We start from the raw sequence: 24,080 nt of genomic DNA on the forward strand, positions 1-24,080 counted from the left end.
CAAGTGAATATTCACGTAAGTCAGTCCTATGGGCTACAGAGGAAAGTTAAGGCATTCTTCCAAGTTCCTAATGCAACAGGCACACCCATTTGAAACATACAGTAAAAAAATTTGAGGTGCAGTCAGCAGGTACTGAGGAGCACAACAGATGTGCTGAAATCACAGCCTCAGCCAGAACATTAATCCCACGAGTGTCTTTTACTCATCTCCTTTCTCCATCTTCCCCCTGGTGTGACAGAAATGCAGCTCTCACAAAAAGCACTAATGGAACATACACTGCTCGAGCTCACATTCTGCAGACCAAGGATGGGTAGAGAAGCAATTTTGAAACATGTCTCTCTGTGTCTCAGTTTTCCATTAAGGCATGACTCTAAACCTGGAAATGGTATCTAGTCCTCTGCAGGATGATGCAGTAAAACATCCTGTACCCAAGCTCTCACTCCAGGTATTTAACACTACTGGGAACTACAGGTCAGTTTTGCTGAGTCACATTCCATACAACTTTCTCTTTCAAAGCCAATTCTACCAGATCTTTGTGCTTGTCTTTAAAGCCCTATATCCATGCACATAATATTCATGTATATCAATGCAGCTTAGAAAAGCAGAACCAAGAGGCTCAGCCCAGCAGCACGATACATACATGATTACCTTGGCTGGAGCTGACAGGACGAGGCAGAGAGGGAGAGGAAGGACGAACAGTAAGAGAAGAACAGTTTGATTTGGAGCTGGCAGCAGTGAGCCTGGAGTCCTCACTGATCTAATAAAGAAAGTACGCAGCAATTAAAGAAAAAACCTAAATACACAGGACACATGAGATCCTGAACTAAAACTATACAAGCTTTCTCAATTTGAATAAAAGGAAAGTTAGTGCCAGCTTTTTTTTTTTTTTTTTTGGGGGGGGGGGTGGTCATCACCTCCTCTAAGTTTCAATTTTCACATTAAGTGGAACTCCACTAAGAAGAACTAGAAGATTAAAGAAGTCATTCTGATCACTGACTAATCACTGTATTGACAGAATTGGCAGTTTCACAAGTCAAAAGAATGAAAACAGGATTTCTACACTGTAGGGACAGAACCTGCTCTGTCCCTAAGTTTACTTCCAAACAGAGACTAACCAACTACACAGCACACAGCCAGGTATGAGAGAAGGCAAGGAGAATTCAGATTTCTGATTCTCTCCCACTGCTGAATACCCACAGGAAGAAAGTTTGGGGAAGTCATTTCAGTACTCTGCAACGCAAGCAGTAAAATCCCAGCTCTGCAATACTTGTATAAGATACAAAATATGGCTGTTAAGGTCGACTGCAAATCCACTGTGTACACCATTAAGCCATTTTATCTTTTCCTCCCACTTCCTCTCTCCCAAGCCAGCCCAAAAAAGGAAGGTCAGATAACTACTAAAACTGCATTGAAAACTACATAGCAAAAAGAGGCAACATTAAAAGTTCACACCACATTAAAACAAAAAAAAACCATAAAAGTTTTAATGCTATGGAAAATTCATTGCATTCTGCTTACATCTAACTTGTAGAAGTAATTTTGTAAGCTTATGTATGCAGCACATTCTACTTCTCTCACAGCACCAGACTCACCTTTTTATCAGAGTTGCTCAGTTTGTATTTCACCTCCTTTGCTTTTTGAATAGCTTTTAGCACTTCCACTGTGTCTAGTTCCTTTTCTGTGGTAACAATGTTATCCAAACAAACCTAAAAAAAAAATTAAAACATCTAAAAGTATTGAAAACAAGGCATTCTGCAATTTTTATCAATGGAATAATCAAAAATTACTGTAGCTCAATGCAAACCATGTGCATCTTTGTAACCATTACACAAAAACAATTACCACATTAGACCTTCAGCTAACATCAATTTAATGCAAACTCAGGAATGTTCGGTAAATTTAACAACCTCAGGAATGTTCGGTAAATTTAACAACCTTCTAGCACAACAGTGTTTCAATATTAACACACTGTTACCCAATGAGGGCAGGGTAAAATATCATTTAGATCCAGGAGCACAGTTGAGTAACGTTAATAAAGCTTCATTCTCTAAACACCTTTTCCAATGCACACTAAAAACCCATCAGGTTTTTAGAACATTTGCACCACTTTCCTCACCAGGCTAAAAAGAGGATTAGAAGAGCAGCACTGGGGCTCACCTCTGAGGCCCTGTCTCCAAACTGAGCAAGTACTTTGGTCCGGTAATCAGGGATGATGCTCAATGGATTGCTGGACAACACCACCTTTTCTAAGCATGGCAGGCTGCCAATATTTTTTACTTCTTCAATCTGAAAGTATTTGGATAAAAGCATGAATACCAACTGGCAAAATGAAAATGAGCACACAGACCAAGTGCTTCTTGCATGGATTACAAACATACAATAACCAAGAAAAATCACTACAGCCACTTATATTTATTTGCAGTTTGATCCACTAAAAGAAATGGCTTCTGATCTAACACACAATTTGACACCAAAAGTCAACACTTACCTGTTCTATTTTGTTGTTGCTCAGATCCAAGTTGACTAATGAGTACAGTTTGTTAAGACCACACAGCCTTTCCAGCTGATTTCCTGCTAAATTCAGAGTTTTGATGTTTCCCAGTTTTGTGTGAACACCTTCTAGTGATGTAAGTTTGTTGTAGGATAAGTCCAGGTGAACAAGGTTGTACAGATGCTACAACAGGACAGAAAATTCATGTCATACACTAATTAAAACTGAATACCAAAGATGCTATCTTATGGCTGGCTCATTTTATTGTGCAACAGTGTTTTCATGCTGGATGCTACGTAGCATGAAAGACATGACATGAAACTGTTCATTACAAAGGTTAAAGCTTGTAGAAACGGAATTTCCTCCACTGCATTTTTACCAACCCACACATACAGCTGGCAGTGAATGAATTTAGTTAAGGACTAAATGGTTTACGTCAACGTTGGCAAAGAAATTAAAATATCCAGGAGCAGTTAAGAAATGCACCATTAAAAGAGTACTTGATGTTACAAAGAAGCAGCTATTTGGGCTTAAACCATTCTCCATGAAGAAAATGAGCAACAAAATTCTGAAGCATGAAAATCTGTGCTTTAAGGTCTCAGGCAGTTGGGTAAAAAAAAAAAATCACCTTAAAATGCATCACATACCTGTAAATTTTCTACCAGAGACACCCCATTGTGACTCAAATCCAGGAACTCAATCTTTGGAGTTAATTTCTAGAAGAGGAAAAAAATACACATGTTAAATGCACTTTAGTTTTAAGTCAGGCCACACTTCCTTCAACATCTGCTGACCAACAAAAGCAATGGAAAGGTGTTCTCCAGTGCAGTCTCTCTTCCCAGCTTTTGGCATTAAGAAAACATTCTGTGTGATTTGGAGCAAAAAAGAGCTGACTCCTACTATTAAGAAATCCAGGTTACTCTGAGGAGCGCTGTTAAGTTTTAATCTGAAACCTGGTTTCTTACTGAAGACAAATAATTTATCCTAGTTTATTCCCACTAACTATAGATCAAACTCACTAGTGGTGCTTTGGTCTTATCAAACAGATAAGCCAGGAGATTTATGTTACACACAAACCTGGATAAAGACAGTAGTACCAAGACTCAGAAAAAGCTGAGTGATTTGTTTCCATGTTCTGATTACACCAGCCAAGAACTACAAGGTCACACAAACATGTAGAAAATGCACTTTAACTCAGAAAGCCTTTTACTTGTGGAGGTCTCAAACCTGGATGCTAAATTCTGACATCAGTGCTTTGCATCTGTTTTATTTTGGTTGTAATCTCAGCATTGATTTGCCTTATAATTAAGACCTGGACACAGACCTGAAGCATCTTAAATCTACATCACAAAAAATCATTAACAATATAATTATGCTCCAAGTCTATGATGTCTGGTTGAGCTACACATGTAGCTATTTCCTGCTTCACAAGAGTAGCTCAAGTAAAAAGCTATACTCATATTTTATCAAGTTCTTGTGTTGAATGTTCATTTTTTTTTGTAATAACCGATTTACCACACAAAATTTGAAAGTACTGGCAAAATACCCCAAATTTTGTTTTCATGCTCTTCACAATGTTTTGATGTCAAGAAAGCTGCCAGCAAGTCATAGGTTTTTAAATATGCAAGAAGCTTCAGCCTTGATAACAACTCCAAAGTTGAGTCTATGAGGTGGATTTTATTTAAAAAAAAAACAACTGCTAAGTGGCCTAAGGCCGAGAGTAAAAGTGTGTTTCAAAAAGTGAGTATTCATGGAAATGTTGCCTACAGAACACAAAATGACAAAACTATTCTCCTTTAGCAAAGGAAATAAAGTTCTTACAGAACAAATCTCCTCAGCATTAGCTTGGGTAGCTAACCAACATAAAGTACAACTGAAAATTCTTCAGAACAAGCGACAGAGCAGATGCAAAATCCCTGCTGTGTATTATGTGCCACAGATAAATCATGCCTTTTTCCACAAATGAAAAATATTTCTTACCACTGAATCATCAATTTCAGAGATGCTATTGTGACTCATATCCAAAGTTGTTAAAGTTCTCCAGGTTGGGATAATTGCTGTCACTGGACAACTTGAGTTGTCCAGTGCATCCTCTGGCTCCCACTGATCAAACTCAGAGGCCTCAGGCACCAGGATCTCCTGTTTAAGAGAAGCACTGGATAAAGACAGTAGTACCAAGACCCAGAATAAGTTGAGTGATTTGTTTCTAGATCTAAATACTGGGTTTCCATCTTCAGGGAAAGCTAGCAGTTTTGGAAACCATCCCAACTATCTCATGCAAGCAAGCATCAAACGTGTCCCTGGGAAGGGACACATCTGAACACTTTCTTCACTTAACCTTAAGATTCTGTATGGTTAGTAAAGCCCTACAGTTCCATGGCTTTAAAAACAGAACCTGCAAGAGGCAGTACAGAAAGCTACATGGACTCCAAGTGGATATTTCCCTATTGTGCATGTTGGTTTTGCACATGCTTTGAACACTCACCAGAAGCAGGAACTTGCTCTTACCTTCATTGATGTTGCTGAAAATCGAACACTCAGTGTGGCCAGAGCATGTTTTGATGAAGTCAGCCCTTTGATAAGCTTTCCCCCACAATGACTGATCTATTTTTTAAAAAATCACATTACAAAGTCAGAAATGTTAGGACAGACAAATGAGACACGAAAGAGGCATCTAAAAGCTTCAACAGCAGATTCTGCATCAATTTGCAAAGTAGTTATAGCACTCCCATAAAATCTTGAGAAATTATCAGGTCAGAAATACTGACACTTGGCAAAGCTAAAGCAAGAAATTAGAGGCATAACTACAGAAAAGTGAAATTCAAACATATATTTGAACAAAGCTTCTCCATTGACTTTCCACCTGTCCCATGTATTCAAGGTGAAACTACCCAGTTGATTTAACAGGCCACAGCATTTTTACTGTTACCAAAAGGAGAGGTATCTCAAACTATGACTCAACCTGCAAACACACTCATTTGGGTATCAGACGTCCTTTTTATCATAAGAAAAAAGAAATGCTTAGAAAGTGAGGATACTAATCTAAGAATTTAACCCACTAATCAGCTAATTACACAGACTAAGTTTAAGATTACAAAGTCTCTTTTTCTGCAGCTCAATTTGAAGCAACATTACTGAAAATGTGCTACAGTATCTGTCCACGTGCTTCTCTGCAGACAGTCACTTCAGTTCTTAACCAGTAACTGTCTCACATCAATGAGAAGATAGCATTCATGTACTGGAAAAGGTGCAGCATCCACCAAAAGTGGACAGAGTACAGACTGTGTGACAAAATTGAATATCCTCTCTCTGGAAAGACCTGAAGTGGCCAAGAAAGTATTTCAAAAATACTCATTGAAAACTGCTAGAAACTCTGGTATTCACACTGAAAGCAGAACAGTGAAAAAAAATCTGCAAATTATCAAGTAAGCAGCACTACACCCAAAAGTGCACTTTCACAAATAAATTTAATGTCAGGACATTTTTACAAACACTTGATGTACGTTTTTTTCTCCAAATAAAAAGCACTTTGTAATAAGGGATCCAACTATAACCACTTGTTAGTTCTTCAAGGCAGTGGAAAAGCACCCAGGTATAGGTTTTGTGTAAATACTGGAAATTGCTTTCTTTGGAAACACACAGAGTGCAAGCTCTTCTAATAATTTAAACCTTGTGTCCTTATTCCCAAAACTTGTGAAAAAAAATTGTTTCACAAATAAAACAATCCTTCTAACCTCTGCATTCCCCAATTCTAGCAGCAAATCAAAGCAGAGAATCACCATTTCTGAGATATATGCAGCAGGCCTGGCATTTGCAGAGCACCTATGAATTTATGAGCAGTATCTCAGTCCTACCTCTATTTGATGAAGCGATTTGAAAATAGACAGATCAAAAGGCAAGAGATGCTCCTGAATGTTACTGGTTCCAAAAGGTCCCCCTGTTCCAGTGACCTGGCATTTAAGACATTAAAGAACTGAGTTAGTGCACACAACCCAACTTGTCCCCATTCCAGTCTTACACAGGCAACAGCCCTAGGGCAGTAGTGTGGAAAGACAGCCAAAGCTCCAAGCGATTTTTCGAATATGGAATGATTCATGACCCTTGCAGATTAACTCTTCGGGTAAACAAATACTAGTTGCTCCAGCTAAGTGCGTTGAACTTGAAGTGCCACCTTGTGCTTGCATTCTGTAGCACATGTGGCACGCAAAAAGCAACACAATAAGCAAGGCTGACCAAGGCTTCATTCTCAGCTGAAAAGGCAGAGTTACGATCACTGAAAACAACTTCCTTGAAATGTGTGAACCCTCCAAGTCAGCACTGTCTTTAATTCCTCTACAACGGATGAAGTTCAAGTCATTGACAAGATGGGCTTGAAGAAAATAAACATTACATTGATACATATCAATTAAAATGCATCTGGTATTTCCATATGGTCATAGGATTCTGGCCTCAGAGCATGTCAGCAGCATAAAAACCAGGTGGTTTCACTTATGTTTGCTGTGAATTTAATTTTGGGAGAAAACTCTAAGGTTTTTCTTTGGTTTTGTGTATCCTACAAGCTCTGAATGTGCCCACTCACAAGCATTCCAAAGGCCTAGAAATTCTGCAGATGGCAATTTTTCTAAACAATAAGCTCTTCTCCAGCCAGAAAATCCTCCCTTCAGAAGATTCTATACAGATAGAGGATGACAAAGGCAACTGAAGAGCCACAGGAACACCAGCACAGCTGTGGTTTTGCTTCCCCTGATCCCCCATTTGATTTCGGCTTTGAACACAGACACATTTAAAAGGCAGCTCCTCATGCAACAAAGGGGCTAAAATAAGTTTTTGAGTCATAGCAAGCAGTGTTAAAAAAATTACTCAGGGAAAGTTTAATTCACTTTTTTGGTAGAAAAACAAAAGTCAAATTGGCTCCTGACAAAAATTATCTGTTCTGAGGCCATTTTACATTTAACCTGAAATGGCATTTTAGCTAGAAATTCAGGGCCATCTAGGAAACTGAGGCACTTTTCAGGGTTTTATTTTTAACTTTCAGATGCAGTCAGACAGAGGGAAAGGGGGCAAGATTTATATAGATGCACATATGCACATGTATACATACACACTGGCCTACCCATAGTACCTGCAAAGAAAGCAAGGTTGAAGAGGTCAGTATTTATTTCTTTACTCATCCCTACTGGTACCCAGCAAGATTCCGTGGCTGCAGCTATACAGAGGGCACTGCTGAAAATGTCACATCACACAGCAAACATCTTGACTAGAGAACAACATGGATTGAAGGTTGGCAGCATAAACACCCATTCAACATCGACCTCACCTTTAGATATTTGAGTCTGCAAGTGAAATCCAGAATATGCCCTAGATCTGTTTTGGCATCTCCATTAGCACAGGTAGGTTTGCCCTGCAGCAGCTGCTGAGTGACAGCATACAACTGCAGGGGCCTGATGGTGAAGACTTCTCCAGCCATTAAGAGCTGCTCTCCTGAAAAACAGAGCAGCTTGGGATCAAACACAATGCTGCAAGGGTTACACAAGAATAAACGGTACATGGAAAATATAATGATATATGTTTGTTATTTATATCGAAGTTGAAAATTGAGGTAGCAAAATAATTTTTTTTTTTAACACCAGAATAATTGAGGTATTCAAGTAGGTACTCATCATACAGGCCTGAAGTTCCTAATGCAACTAATGGCAAATTTCCCTCAGTCTTAACAGGACTGGAATCAAAGTTAATTTACATAATGTAAGAGTTATGAAACTTTTTCTGAAATATCTCTACACTTCTAGCAGTTAGGGTTTTTTCTATTCAGAACCCACAGCACCTGCCATCTAAAATACAGACCTCAGATCTTTTGCTATGCTGCCAAAATGCAGAATTGTAGTAAATGTGTTTATTGGAGAGTATGGGGATTTTCTGCACACTAATACCAAAGCAAACACCCGGAACAGAAAATGTCTTATCTAATTATAATTTTACAATCCAATTTAATTCTTGGAACAGTAGGAAGCAGCATACAAAAGCCTCTCTATAGGCAGCACAAGCTCAGTGTGGGCTAGAGCAGCTGGAACACACACACACAGAATGAATATCTTTCCTTTCTTCCTTTTAGGGACACCAATTTGACTTCATGGACGAGAAAGCATCAGCTTTCGTGATAAGCAGAGTTCTCAGAAATGCTCTCTGAGGAGTAAAATTCCCTTCAGCTTCATTGGGAGCAAGTCCAAGAGTCCAGCTGCACATACATTACTGGAAGGTTACACTATTACAGAGCAGTCAGTGATACATCCACAATTCTTGTATCAGTGAGACTGCAGGCACTACAAAGCCAGCAAAGATTTCTTCACAAGCTTCCTTAAGATATTCCAAAATCTGCTGAACGGACTCTGAAGTGGCTTCACCTAAAAGTAACTTTCTGCCAGAACAATCTGAAAGGCCATGCTGAAACATGCTTCACCTATCATGCCTACCATGCCTCAGCCAACTGGAATTATACAGCAGCATCTTGCATGCCCTTCAAAACAAAAATAGCAGAGATTAATCCTTTCACATGCCTCCTGCTGTTAATGGAGAAGCTGGAGCTATTGTAGTTACAGTAAGAGCATTTCGTTTTCATCTGCTGGCCTCAGAAAAGCACACCCTCAAATTAACTGGCCAGAAGGTCTCCTGCTTCCTGAGTTCTGGAAGAATAATATTTAGATATGTAAAGTGATCTCTTGCATTTAATACACAGACTGTCAGGACTCGCTGATACTGACCAAGTTTCCTTATGGGTTACACTAAAACACACTGAGACAGAGAGCTTAGCAAAAGCTCCTGATCACCACTGCCACATCCTATCTATCCCTTAAGGACACAAACTAGTAGACCCTTCTCAGAACATAAATTCACCCAATCTGTTGTTTCCAAAAGTGGCTGCAAGACTGCTACAGCTCCTCAAAAAATGCAGCTTGAATTAAAGCACAAGCAGCAAGGAAAAGACAAAAAGAAAGAAGGGGGAGAAAAAGTATTGGAGTCTGATGTGGAAGATCAGACCTCTCATTGTCTGGAGGTCAAATATCAAAGGTATGTGAATGCATGAACAGAGAGGAAAACATTCCTGGATAAATACTGCAAGTTCCTTACCTTTGTGAAAGAGCTCTTCAGCCAATGCAGCAGTGATCCCATTGATCTCCTGCAAAAAATAAACCATTTAAATCAAGTGTTATTTACATATTTAAGGGTTCCAATTTTTTAATTTATACCTTTAGTGAAGTATCCTTTTCTTGCTGCGGTAGAGGACTTTGATTTTTTCTTTTTTTTTTTTACTGAAATCAGGGATGACTGTTTTACAGATTTTTTTGTAACTTGATAATGATTCATAAAAATTACTTGAAATTATTTTATTTCATATGATTTTCATTTCCAAGATGAAAGACAGTGAACTACATTCAAATAATCCCATCCTGCACACATTAGAAAAGGGCAGCAGCAACTAGACCAAGTATTACTAGCCATCATCAGCCCAACTTGAAAGACAGCTCTGTTTTAAAGAAAATATTACAAGTGTAGTGTTCTTCAAATTTTACCATTAAGACTGTTGTAATGCCTCAAGCACTCAATATTTCCTTAGAATATCACTAAAACAGAGAAAGCTTTAGATTAACAGGTCTACAGAAAAAAAGAGGTATAAAAAGTAAGTAGTCTTCTGGACTTCAACACTACTATGCTTGCTGCAAAGTAACGCAAACCCCCCCTTTTCTCATCACCCCTCTTCCCCCTCCTGGACTCACTCAGGCACTCAACCTCCATTCCTGGCACTGACAGCTCCGGGATGAAAGGCTGAAAACTCTCAGGGATTTGCAGGGATTTGTACTTTCTAAATCTGCAGGTGCACAAAGATCAATACAAGTATGTCCCACCTGGGCACACCTCTCTCCACAAAAAGCAAATGTTCTGTGCAAGTCCAGAAATAGTTCTGAGCATTTCCAACAGCTCCCTTTCAAAGGACCACAAAAAGAACAAAATAAAACTATTTGTAAGGGTGAAGCTTCCCCTAGACAAACATCTCATTTTAAGGTAGCTGCAAAGTATAAACAGATATTATGGATCATCACCATATGAATATTTCATGAATTTACTTTGCTGACAAATACCTCATGATTCATAACAAGGGAATACATCCACAGGACATCTGCAGCAGACAGCTCAGCTTATTTGATGAGGCAAGGATTTTAAAGCAGCACATTCTTAGTGTAACTGAAACCCCACTCACTGAGGACGAACAAAGCCTCCACACCATAGCTCTGAGAACAACAAGCTCAAAGCTGTATTCCAAACAAAATTAAACAATTCAGATTCTCATTTGAATAAGCCAATTACACTCATCTGGCAAGCACAGACTTGATTGAAAACTCTACTCTGTATCTCTTTTGTCATCTGGGACACAGAGCCAAATTTTTTTCCTACATTTATAATTGGAACAAGATTATGACTTAGACTGCTCAGTGACTAGCAGGCAAAAAAAAAGGAACTCTATCCCCCTGTCAGATCTACAAGAGACTTCTGTCTTAGCTGTAACTACTTAAATGCATCACACCCACAGAAGTCCATTGTTTGCAGGTGTCTCTGAACAGCAGTTTGCAAGTACTCAAAATTCTTTTCCTGCAAAACCTTCTATCTGTAAGTTAACAAACCAAATCTTCTAAGATGACAAAGACCGTGCAACAAAATAAGCATCCCCACATCACTGCAGAAATCCTTCTCAATGTGGAAGTTAGAATACAGTTCTACATTGCTGTCACATGCAACTGTTTCTCTTTGCTAGGCTGTACCCGAGAACACCTAAAGGCTTCAAAGTGAGTTTAATGTATCTACGGCTGGTATTTCTACTCCATTTAGTTCCATTAACCTGGGAAATAAAAGTAAATCATTCTTACTGGAAATATTACAAAAAACAATAGACAAAAAAATTGTAGCCTTCCTATATAAATTAATGAGGCAATAGCAGGGATTATAGTGGCTCCAGTATGTACACGGGCTGTCTTGTAATGAAGGTATTTTAAAAGATCAAAGTTCTGCAGAAAGGTAATTTTTTCCAGTAGAATTGCTGTGGTAAATATTTAGCTTTTCTCCTGAATAATTAACACTTTTTTGTAAATATTTAAAAGTATTCTAAAGTTCCAAGCAAAAAACAATTGAGTTCACAAGTAAGTCAGACCCCTCCTAAAGCAAAGAAATGCAGATTAAGCAACATCTTTGCTCTTAATATCCAAGAGCAGTATAGAAACAGGGAAGCAGTCATATCCAAATACTGCTAGCTCTTTGGAAAAGCAAAAAAAGATTACATTACAACAAGAGGGGGAAAAAAAGTCTTTCTGAAAAATAAGTCAGGGGCTAGGAAGAACTTCTGCCTGCATAAAAACCGTGTGGAAGTCACAACACTGAAACTTTAATGAAACAGACATCATTTACAAGACAGAGCAGGCACAGAAAAATTATGCAACTTACTGGTGATCAGGAGTTTTGCTCCATCTGAACAGAATTCTCCCTACATTGTCACATATTTTTAACAAATTTAAAACCTCTAATCCATTTTAGAAGGCTTGATAGTGGCAAACCTGTGCTTCTCTCAAATCTGCAGGGCAATAGCAACATTGTGGAATAAACCTCCTACCGTTTTTATCTAAGTCAAACTCTGAAGTCTCACCAAGATAATTATGTTCATGTAACATAACTAAACCAGGTTTTCCTTTGTTTCTCAAACTTAATTAACACCTAATGGATCACTTGTGACTAATTTCTGAAGCCTTTCTATGAAACCATGAAGGGCCTTCTCAAAACATCAAAACCCCAAAGCAGTTACTACTGCTTCTTTCCATTCAGTTCTCCAGTGCATTTTCCTCTTTATGAAATTCATTCTCCCCCTTACAACATGATGCCATATTGCAAAAAAAGCCTAATTATACACAAGAGATGAACAAATGCAATCGGAACATGAAATCAAGTAATTGCTTCTTACTTCAAGTATCCTTTACCGTAACATTCTGTCTGCTGGAGCTATTTCTCCAAAGGCCACTCCATCATTGTGCTTCCACAGAGAAGCGTTGTTTTTCTTCATTTGGGCTACTGGAAACTGTTTCAGTGTGAACCACAGCTCCAACCATTACCCACTAAGTAGCAGGGTGTGGATCCATTATGCAATGGTCATTTGAGAGCCAGCTCTATTGACTTCAGCCTAACCAATTCAGCTTCACATTTATTCACAGCTACCAACTCTCCTGCCAGCATTTATTTTCTCTTAGAGTCCCTGCCCACACTACTTCCCAGCACAGTGTCTACTGCAATAAAAAGTGGTGTCAAAAACCTTAAAAATATGCTTTGTTATACTGTGCAAAATGTTGAAGAAGAACCATTTCAGAGAATTCACGAAGATTCCACAGAATTCTCTCTATGTCAAAGAACTAAGGAAAGACACTCAGGCCTCTATTCAGACACAAAAAACATAACTTACATATAAATGAAAGTGTAGGAAGTGTGACAAAACTTTTGGTGCAGTAACAGGGAACTTGAGCAGCAGAGTTTGCAGGTAGATCTCCAGTTCCTTTTGTCTTTTTTCCACCAGGCTTTTGGAATTTTTTCCAATGATCTTCTTTGGTGGTAACAGATTTTTATCTATTTTCTTTTCTGAAACAAGCTGAAAGACAAAGACCAGAGTTAATACCTGACACACCATCTGAACTTGCACAAAAGATGCAATGGAACGCATTAAGTGCATGTTGCCTGATCCTGGGAAGATCAAAAAAAAAAAAAATTACTTCAGTAAATTTAGCTACTGCCTTCAAAGTATTAGGTATTTTCAGAAAGAACATTTTGTCATGGAGTGATATGAAGTTTAATAACAGTGTCTGCTCAAAGAATCACTCACAGTACGAGGGCAGAATGCAGCAAATGTGATAAAACAACAAAATAACCGGTGCATTTCTGAGAAAGCAGAACACTCTCAAATAAAGTAGACTTTTCCTCATTTTCATTTCTTTTTTATCAGCACTGGTTGGTAACTATCCCATGCTACTTTAAGGACATTTTTATCATCCACCCCTGATGAGACTTTGGTCACCAAATCAGCTGATCATAAAGACCCTTAGCAAAAAGCTCAATGACCCTAGCCTGACCTCTCCTCTCTGACACAGCTTCCACCCAAGGCTAAAGTTGTCCAGATCAACCTCCCCCAGTTCAAGAGGGGAATGTAACAGGGGCAAGCAATAATGTTCTCACAAAAAGGACTTAGTCTGCAGTTCAGATGGTATCTGGCACTCGCACTTTATTAAAATCTCTCTTTACTGAAGAAAGAAATTATGTAAAACATTCTGTAGAACAGAACTACAAGAACTGTACAATGTTTTGTACAAGACCAAGGCCACAGTTTTAACATTCTTACCTTTTCATGCAGATCATGGAAATCACTGTAACGATGTTTGACTGTCCACTGATGATTGCCAACACTAACCTGAATAATGTATACCTGAAAGGAAGAAATTCAAGTAAGGACACTGTACAACGTTTGCCTTAAGGAGAAGCAGCTGACTGTGAGACCTGTTGGTCAATGGGCACTGTAAGGTGGTTCTACATTTGGCAAGAATCAGAGCTAACAAAACACCAGCCCCAGCTCTGAGGTGACTCTGCTGATGTGGGATGCCTGAGCTCACTCATGAGGCTGCTCCACACACAAGAAGATGCAGATGCCTCAGTGCAAAGTGATGGCTTTCATTTTTGCAACCCAAAGGTTAATAACCAGGGCTCTAAGCTACTTATTTTTCTGAAAGTTTCTGCTAACTGAAGCTGGTATTCATAGCTACCCACAAGCTTGAGACAGCAGCATCCCTTCTTCCATCTACCAAGTTCCACAATGGGCAGAGGAACTTGGCAAGCATCCTGCTGTCACTTCAGTTAAGCAGAATTCTGGAGCTTAACTCTTGAGAAACCTAAACAAATTCTTGGTTGGCTGGATACTATGTTACTCCTTTTAGGGTAAAGCACACAAGATATCTTCCTGAAAAGTAACTGTGCCCAAAGAATCACTACAATTATCTAAAGCAACCCAACATTTCCTAATACAAAAGTACGTATTTTTAGCCATGCACGTACCAGACAAAAATTTTCATTCTAGGTGACTTTCTGGATTGAACAGTACTGGTTTTGCAGGAAACCCAGTCTTCTTTTAGATATACCAGAAACAAGCCATTCCAAAGAAATTTTAAAGGGAAAAGATAAAACACAAGTAGAAAACAAACAAGGCTCTGCAAAACCAGTTCCACAGCTACTTGAATACAACAAATTAAATAAACTATACTATCCAATCCAACTATACTCCTTGGGGAAAACACCAACTTAATCAAATCTTGAAATCATTTAATACAGTTGAGAATTTGCTTACTACCACAGATCACCCAGAGCTGACTCATAGCTGCTATGAGGATGATGCATATCTAGTTGCTAAACCCACTTGAGAAAACAAAAAGCATCAACAGTTTCGATCTGTTACATAAAAGAACAGTTTTCACTTACTGCAAGTACAGAGCAGCACAATGTCAAACATTAAACAGAATGCCACCTGCATTTTAGAAGATGAACTATAGCTCATGCCATTTTTATTTTTGTAAGCATCTGACACTGGCTCACTGAACAAAACCCAAGTCCTAAAGAGAACCAAACCAAGATGTCTGACTAGTGCACGCAGTGAGTGACACGTCAGTGATGGGATGAGCACTGAAAACACAGAAGAATGCCCACACAGAATTATGGACTCAATTAAGGCCTGTGCCTGCTTTCCTGTCATGTTGTGTTGGGAAACAGCAGATCAGGATTAATCACTGTCCCGGTGACAGGAATTACAGGAATAACACCAGCATTCAAAAGCACCTCCTAACCTTGAGGAAAGCAAGGAGACACTCAAAGAAACTAAACTTAGAAGTAAAGAAGTACTACATCTATAAGACATAATAAAGTTCTTTTGAAAAGCTGATTATGCTCAACTGTGGCAGAGGAAGAACATCTAAAGGCAACGCACATTTGAGTACACAAGGCATGAAACCTCAGATTAGACACTGGAAAATCAGTAACTTCATAGCCCCCACCTGACAGCAAATCAGGTGAGGAAGGAACACCCTTTTCTCTGTATAAAACAGTAAATTTGTATCCTTTTGCTGAAATGGCAAGCACTAACCACTTCTAGAAACTCAGCACTCAGTGAAATGGACAGTCTGGTTGGGAAAGTACCTGTTAAAGTGAGTGTTCACAGGCACTGATATAATTCCTCAAGTTAAATCTTTAAAAAGCCATAGCATTCCCCATCTAGAAGGCAGCCAGAGCAGGCAGTACATATTCATCCCACAAACAGCATCAGTATGCAGAGACAGCAACTGATTTCATATCAACCCACAAGCTACCATTATACTGAAGAATAAATATATAAATGCAATATGCTGATGTGCTTATTAAGACTTGTCTTAATATAGAAACAAATCGTTTTAAAGCAAAAAAATCCCCTTAGACATCTCAGTTTTAGGAGCTTAAGTTCATCATCAACAAATTTTGAGTGCACTAATATGACAAGGCTGACAGCTTAAGTTAAGGTTCTCCAAGGGCTGCCTGTCACACCAAGCACTAAGTGAATACATGGATAAACGATGACATTCTCACACTGCTCTTTCTTCCAGACATAAATAAATACACCATATGAAATCCCCACCCATCCTTACACCACAAACTGCACTTCTACTGAGCTAAAACACAAAAGCCTTTACATTCACAGGATTTCCTCCTCCACCTCTCTCTACCAAACTCTTCTGTATAAAAAGTTTTGTCCATCTTTCTACAAATCAGTTATTTTGGTTATGTTCTACTTTGTAAAGTGTTTGGCGTATTTACAGTGCTGTGTATATTTTCTTTATTTTCTAGCAAGCAACTACAAGTTCTTTGCAGTTAAGAGCCCACATCACCAAACAGCATCCCTTCATCTTCCTAAATACTGAGGGGTGAAAGACCTACTAAGCATTTTTAAGCCAGCTATTAAATGAACAACAGTGATTCCAGACTGCTTTTTGTTCACTTCCTGTACACAGTACACAAACCTGCCTACCTTGCTTTACATGGAAAACCTGCATTTCTACAGTGTGCCTCATTCAACTGCACATGCTTCAGTACTGTAAAAAAACCAAACAACCCAACACTTAAATGACAGAGCTCTCCACAGGAAGCCTGGGACACAGGTGTGACTGCAGCCAGCAGGTCCCAAATTCCAGAGCAGTGATGCAGCCACGTCTCCTCCTCCCTGCCTCATCAAGTAGTCAGACAGTTTACACACATTCAAGGAAGCAACACTATTTTCCTTAAATATCAAGGTTAGTATTTATGTTAAAAACAGCTGCAAAAGACAGGAAAAGCAGGAAGGCAATTTTAGGCTAAACAAATGCATAGCAGGAAACAAACGAAGCACTGACGGCCTTGAGGCCTTCTACTCAAAACCAGTCTTCAGTCAGCATCAGCTGGACCAGCACACCCAGGAAAAACACCCCGTAGAAGTACTCATGCCTTACTAACCCAACAGAAAACACATCAACCAGTGCAGGAATTTTTCCTTGCCTTTAATGCTAAAAACTCCAACAAGAATCACGTTTTTGAAAGTACCTTCAACATTACACAGAACTGTGGGCCTCCCTGACATATTCTACAGGATCTAATATCACAGCTGCCAAATGGATGTCATTACAGTCCCCTTCTATTGAGACTGAGCTCTGAAATACAGAGTACGAGAAGCTCATATGCCACAAGAAAAACAACGAGGATGTAAATAGGATCACTGCCACCTGACCACATGGTAATGGATGAAGATCCAGGTTGCTACAGCTGTATTTCCTTTCCTACCTTTACCAAACTTGACTTTGACACCATTTAACAATCTCTGCCCTAGTGCAGGTCTTTGTCATGTCCTTAAGCACCAGTCAACTAATTCTGAACACTAAACACATGCTATTTTTTTCAAAAACTTTTCATTCTGTGATGAATTTTGTAAAACTTCTGCTTTCATGTAAAGATCTATTCCCACACTTCTAATGGCTCGGGCCTGTCTCATAAAAGCCGACTGCAGGCTTGGAGTCCTGCTAACAGCTTCAGGAGGTTTACACACAGGCAAGCTTAGTGCCAACATGCCTTCAAAAATGCAGCAAGAGGATCAAAGTAGGACCAAATACTGGTAAATCTTGTCTTTCATACACTGTAATTTTAAAGTTCCCAAGAAAAATGACATTAAAATAGCATGGTATGTCCATAACCATTAAAGAAAGAAATCTGGCCTTGAAAAATTAAGCTTTCTTGGGCTTAGCTGCAGCAGCTTAAAATGCTATCCTCAACTATCAGCTGATCAGATGAACACTACCTGCAGAGTTACACACCTGAACTACAGCTCATTCTAGAACATTAATGGTATTACCAAAGCATGGCCCTACCACAGCACTTGTTTGCAGTCTGAAGCAGCAAAGGAGCACCTGTTTCACCTCCTGCACCATAACTTCCACTGGGATAAGGGGGCAGATAACACACTTGATTTTCCCAGTCACTGGTATTGCATGCATACTGATGGAAATTCTCAACACCAGCATTAACACTGCTGAGTCTTGGTTCACACCTGAAATGGAAGTTTCCAGTCCCCAAGCCACAGGTCTCACCGTGCCTCTATGCTGACTGAGGGATGAACCACATCCTAACACACACCCCAGTAACACCTCAACAGCAGTGGTACTGTTTCTGTGAATACACATCACACAACCAAGAGAATGAGCTCAGGCACCTCTCAAAAATTTGTTTCAAGCTTCTGACCAACTCCTTCACTGAATGCTCCGTAAGTTTTTGCCTGTAAATATGACAACTCACCACCTGAAAGTCATTCCCACACAATCATGTTTCAAAGGTCATCACCTGGGAAGGAGTTAGGCTCTTCATGCGCCACAGCTGTGTAAAGCTCTGTCCTATTAACAACTCAGAAATCACTCTCCTGTTGCTCTGTTTTCCCTGGATACCTTTACAGAACCATAAGCACGAAGTATTACTTTTATCCATCACACAACTTTCCAAATACTGCCTTTCTACATCATTGCTCCGCTTTCCCTTTTCTCCCACAGCAGGAAGAAGCCTGATGTCATCCATGTGCATTCTACCAAAAAAAGGTCTTTCAAATCACACTAAAATAAGGCAGAAGGAGAAAACATTTTTAGTTATATAACTAAAGGGTGGTGTGCTCGAGACATTTTCTGTCTGCAATTATGCTGAGGTTTGTTTTAGGATGAGCTTCTTCCTGAAAAACAGACCAATTAACTCTAAGAATGAGAACAGATAAAAAACAAGTTATACATCAAAAGCTTCATTCCTTCCCCAAATGAAAACACTGCTGGCAATTTTTTTTTTTTTTGGTAGGGTAAGAGAAAAACTGTCTACTCTAAATCACCTAATTTCCTCCGAAATAAGATCAGATTTATTATTATTATTATACTTCCACGCGAAGGAAAGATTTCCTGCTTTGTTTAGTCCAGCTTTGAAAGCTATGTTTACTCGACAGCAATTTTTCATAAACATACGCACATAGAGATAGATATATATACGGGCAAGAACATGACATTTGCTCACGGAGCCTCCGCCTCTCCCAAAGGACCACGGCTACGCGAAGCTCGGTGCCGCTTTTCCCGGCTGAGCACCGCTCCCACGCGGCTCCTTTCCCCGAAGCCCCTCGGAAACTTGTGCCAAATGTCTCGCTCCTCAGCGTGGGCACAGCTCCGGCCGGGTACTGCTGCGGGAGGCAGCCCGGCACCGAGCCCGGCCTCACCCGCTCCCCCGGCACCGCTGAGGCGGCGGGGCCTCTGCCCCACATCTCCGCTCGCTGCCCCCATCCCCGCTGCCCGCACGTCCCGCACGGCCTCCCCGCTCCGCACCGTGTATGTCTCCACCAGCTCGGAGCCCAGGACTCGGGCCTCCCGCGGGGGCTCCTCGCCGTCCTCGCCTCCCGCCGCCGCCTCCATGTCGCCGGGAGAAGCGCCGGGCTGCGGCCGCTCAGGCCGTCACGGCCCCCCCGCGCCCGCCGCCGCCGCCCGCACCCGCCGAGCGCCCGGCCCGCACTGCCGCCGCCGCCATGTTGGCTCGACCCCCTCAGGGCGCGGCGGGCCCCGCCCGCGCCGCTTTATGGGCACCCGGGGGCGGGGCCTGGGCGGGGAGGGGCTCAGTGCAGGGGCGGGGCTGCGGCGCACGGGGCGGGGCTGCGGCGCACGGGGCGGGGCTGGCGGTGGGCGGGGCGGGGCTGCGGCGCACGGGGCGGGGCTGCGGCGCACGGGGCGGGGCTGCGGCGCACGGGGCGGGGCTTATTTCATCGGGACGCGCACGCGCGCTCGCTCTGCCGGCGGGGCGTCGCGCAGTGCAGTGCGACGGAATCCAGTGGGATCCAATGGACTGGAGTCCAATCCAACGGAATCCAGTGGGATCCAATGGAATAGAATCCAATCCAACGCAATCCAGTGGAATCCAATGGAATAGAATCCAATGGAATCCAGTACAATCCAATGCAATCCAGTTCAATACAGTGAATGCAATGCAATCCAATTCAATTCAATCCAATCCAGTGCAATCCAGCGGGATGCAATCGCTGCAGTGCAGAGCTGCTGAGGGCTGAGTTCCCTCCCAGCACTGTGGCTGTGAAGCTGCCCCAGCTGGTGGCCGCCCATGTGCAGCTCAGGGGCCACCAAGGGCTTGGACACTGTCACACCGGGCTGAGGTGCCACTGCAGTGGTTCTGTGACTGAGCTGCCTGGTCCCATCCCAAAAACAGAGCTGAGGAGCTGGGCTGATGGTCCAGACCTCAGGAATGAGCCCAGAGTGAATTCAGGGTGTTGTTTGGAGTGATTTACTGACAGCATGGACTTTACTTTCACTGTCCCACTGAGCATGGGGAAGTGTTTCAAGCCTGTACACACTGAAGGGATATTGCCAGGAATTTGTAACAGAAGGGGAGAATCTAAAGGATGCCAAGAAGACCCTCCTCAGCCTTTTCCCCTGAGCTGACCCTGAGGGGGAGTCATACTATGGCAACCTTTCTGACAGGCTCTGTATGCAGCCCAGGAACGGAAAATTGCAGGAGAGACGATATAATGAGTTTCTTTAGGAGCATCTGAGTGTATTAAAATTGGGAGGTTGTCTAGAAAGATTATATTTTGGCAGAAGGATGCATCAAGCATCCATCAAGGCTTTGAAATATATTCTGCACTACATTACACACAGAGGGATTTTGTTTTGGGCCATCAAGTCACAGGAGATTTTGTTAAAAAGCACCTTCCAGCAAAATGAAGGTGACATCTGTCTGCCCTTCCTTATGCTACCTAAGAGAGGATGCAATTGGCTGAATATAGTGTCATTAATAACAACAGAAGTGCAAATGCCCTGGCTGGATGTGTGGAGCTGCAGGGGCAATGCTGGTGTCTGACAGATGCCACCAGGCAGATGAGCAAACACACCTCTGCAAACGGAGCTGGACAAACCCATTCTGGGGGATTTTTTCACTGAAAAATGTTTTCCCTTGGTCAGGATGTAGCTGAAGGATGATGTGTACAAGAACAAAACACAGTACAGGCAGCCCAAGAGGGATTTTCTAACGCTGTCCCAGCATCAGGAGCTGCTGCTGAGCTCAGCCTCTTCATGAGATAATAAGTGGGTTTGGAGAGCAACTTTAATTAAGCTTCCTCTGAATGTCCCGTCTCCTTAATTAAATAACAATTTGCAGCACTGGCGCGGCTGTGGGGTGTGATCAGTGCCCGTCTCCTCCTCCTAAAGCAGTTCCTGCCTGTAGGCACTCCTCCTAAAGCAGTTCCTGCCTGTAGGCACAGTGGTGGCTCACGGTGTGACAGCCCTGTCCTGGCTGGCAGCAAAGAGGCAACAACAGGAGCAATGTGGCTGGGTAAGGGGGCACATGGGGCCTCCTTCAGCTAAAATGTTCTGAGTAGGGTTTAGGAAGCAGTAAATTAAAGAATTTTGCTGTTGCTGGGTCTGGACTCTCTCAGGGCCAGGTGCCTGAGGCAGGGAAGGGGGATGCTGGAACATTTTGCTGCAGTTTGGAGCCTTGACACAGCCCAAGGAGCCCTGCAAACATCCCTGATGTCAAATAAAATTGCAACTTAGTTGGGCTTCTGCTTTTTATTTCTTTATATTTGACCTGAAGAATGCCTCTGCTAGTTTTGCAGTGGGTTGGCTTTTACAGCTGCTTGGAAACAAAAGCCTGAAACGAGGTTTTGGAGGAAAAAAGCGCTGTAAAGCTTCCCAGTTGTCTTGGTACCACGGACTGACTGACAAGTGGGACAGCATGACAGGATGCAGCTGGAGCCAGAGCTAACAGGCTGCACTAACCACAGTGACAGCCGGTGTGCCACTGAGCCAGCCATGCCCAGATTAAGGGCACTTGTGCTGGCAGCCCTCCTCAGGCTATAGATAGCCACGCTGCTCCCTGCCATGGGGCTCATGTGAGGAGGCAAAGGAAGCAGCAGGAGAGGATGGTTTTCCCTCAGAACACCCCATACCTGCAGTAGCCACCCCCTGCGCTTTGCACGGCAGAGGTTCTGGGTTTCCCTACAAAACCCCAATTGCCAATTCTTTTGTAAGCAAACAACTTACAAGAGCCAGGGGATGCTGGAAGCTTTGTCTCCAGGCAGCCGACGGGGAGGCAGGGGTTGGCATGATGCCACTCGCCTGCGCCTCCTTCCCCGGCAGGAACATCACCTCCCGCTGCCAGATGGGATTTCAGCCTTTCCTCTGGGCTCAGCTCTGTTTTGTAAGATTCTGCTTGCAGCAGATGTTCGCAGTAGTCCAGCTTTCCCATGCCAGTGCGTAGGGTGGCAGTAGCCCAGATTTCCCCATAGCACACAGAGACCCTTCCTCCACATCCCAACCTGAATTTCATCCCAGCTCTCTCCAGCAGACCTTCTAAAGGCAAGGTTAGAGCCCCCACTCCTGCGCTACATTGACCCTAAATAAATTCTGACGCATCCTAGGGGCTGTTTTCAGGGGGGTGACTCAGAGCCACCACTTCCCAGGATGGAGGGCCAGGGCCAGGCGTGATTCCTCAGCCTCTGCCCTGGTGCCTGGTAGTGCCCAGAGCTGGCACCTGCCACCCCACTGTCTCCACAGTGAATCCCAAAGGGGGAGAAGCAGCCAGGGGCTGGACCTTGGGAAGGTGTCTGTGGGGTTGCCCAGGAGGTTTTGGGTGATGGTTTGGTTCTGGGGGACAGCGGGACTTCCATCCCAGCCTGTGCCCTCACCTAAGGACAGGTGCCCTTTAACAAAATAGCTGCTTCCCTCTGCAACTTTTTTCACCTTTCAGATGTGCAAGGCAACCAAAATATTAAATACATTCCAATTAGGAAGACTAACTGCTTCAAAAATCAATTCCTTAAATGCAAGTTTTCCTCTTTATTCCATCTGCCACCAACATGCTGAGCAGAGGCAGGGATGGGCTGAAGCCTGGGCAAATCAAAGCCAGCAGGTGCCCACAGGACCACAGTTCCTATCAGGCTGTGCAGTGAGTTAATCTTTCAGGACCCAGAACCTGGGAGGATGTGATGTGGGATGGCTCCGTGCTCACCTGCATCCCCACTCTGTGCTGACACCACCCAGGTCCCTGGTTAATGCTGCTTTGGCTTGGGCCCCATAGGGACTGCAGGTCTTGCCATGCAGTGTGACTCCTCTTAAAGGGGGATTTTTGGAAAAGATGAAAACTAACAGCTGCATTAATTGTATTTTCCGTTTTGCAAACTAATTCTGAAATGAAGCAGCTGGAGGTGCGACTTTGCCACCCTGAGGTGTCAGAACCATCTGCAGCCCCTCTGGACACAAGAGGGAGTCCTGAATCATTAAAAAGAGAGGTTTGGCTTTAGTTGCTGTGGATTAAAACACTTTTCACTGCACTGACAAAACTGCTCATCACTTGGAGGCCTTTGGTGTGTTTTGCTCTCCACCATGGCAGGGTAAATCCATGGTAAATCCACAGTAAATCCAGGAGTGTGGATTTTAGCCATTTGCAGTGGGGACAAGACAGCTTATGGTTGGATAAAGTGAGTCATGATTTCCTAAAGGACTGAGAATTATCCCTGGAATCAAACAGAGCTGATACCCCATTTTGATAGCTGATCCCCACATTTTGCAGCCCCAGCTGAAAACAGAAGACTGGGGCAAAGCTCCATCTGTCTCCACACTTCTCTCCGTGGCACTGGGACCGCACATTCCCCCCATCCTCCGCGCCTGCCCGCACCTGGCATCGGCTGCCCCGAGGGCATCAGTCCCAGCTGCTAGTCCCCCATGGATTTGGGGACACCCGGCAGAGGGGACGGGGGGCCCTGACACCCCCTGTTCCCACTGTCCCGGGGGACATTTGCTGCTGGACAGGGATATTTTGGGACATGTGCCTTTCCAGTAATGCCCAATTCTATTTGGTACAGTATAATCTTTCTAACGCAGCTCCCAGGGGAAACACTCTGGAGGTGGAGGTGACAGGATGGCACGGCTCCAGCCAGGACAGCCAAGTATCG

General features: G+C 42.5%; 1 protein-coding gene across 3 annotated transcripts in view; it reads right to left on the reverse strand.

Moving 5' to 3' along the window:
* The window catches only part of NISCH (nischarin), a 29,471-nt gene extending 9,826 nt beyond the window's left edge, over positions 1 to 19,645 (reverse strand). The window contains exons 1-13 of one of the 3 annotated variants that reach the window (XR_005602963.1): positions 19,453 to 19,645; positions 13,911 to 13,994; positions 12,984 to 13,166; positions 9,617 to 9,665; positions 7,809 to 7,972; positions 6,346 to 6,441; positions 5,000 to 5,095; positions 4,472 to 4,630; positions 3,139 to 3,207; positions 2,489 to 2,674; positions 2,158 to 2,286; positions 1,593 to 1,706; positions 641 to 757 (exon numbers count right to left, since the gene is read on the reverse strand). Coding sequence is in view for 2 of the 3 variants with exons in the window: in XM_039558977.1 (XP_039414911.1) it covers positions 649 to 757; positions 1,593 to 1,706; positions 2,158 to 2,286; positions 2,489 to 2,674; positions 3,139 to 3,207; positions 4,472 to 4,630; positions 5,000 to 5,095; positions 6,346 to 6,441; positions 7,809 to 7,972; positions 9,617 to 9,665; positions 12,984 to 13,166; positions 13,911 to 13,994; positions 19,453 to 19,539 (1,525 nt within the window). In the remaining variant the exon portion in view is untranslated. The remainder of the gene's footprint in view (positions 1 to 640; positions 758 to 1,592; positions 1,707 to 2,157; positions 2,287 to 2,488; positions 2,675 to 3,138; positions 3,208 to 4,471; positions 4,631 to 4,999; positions 5,096 to 6,345; positions 6,442 to 7,808; positions 7,973 to 9,616; positions 9,666 to 12,983; positions 13,167 to 13,910; positions 13,995 to 19,452) is intronic. The other 2 variants (XM_039558977.1, XM_039558978.1) reach the window with 2 other exon arrangements.
* Positions 19,646 to 24,080: the final 4,435 nt, after the last annotated feature.

This window comes from Corvus cornix, chromosome 12 (assembly GCF_000738735.6).
Source record: "Corvus cornix cornix isolate S_Up_H32 chromosome 12, ASM73873v5, whole genome shotgun sequence".
Taxonomy (NCBI): Eukaryota; Metazoa; Chordata; class Aves; order Passeriformes; family Corvidae; genus Corvus; species Corvus cornix.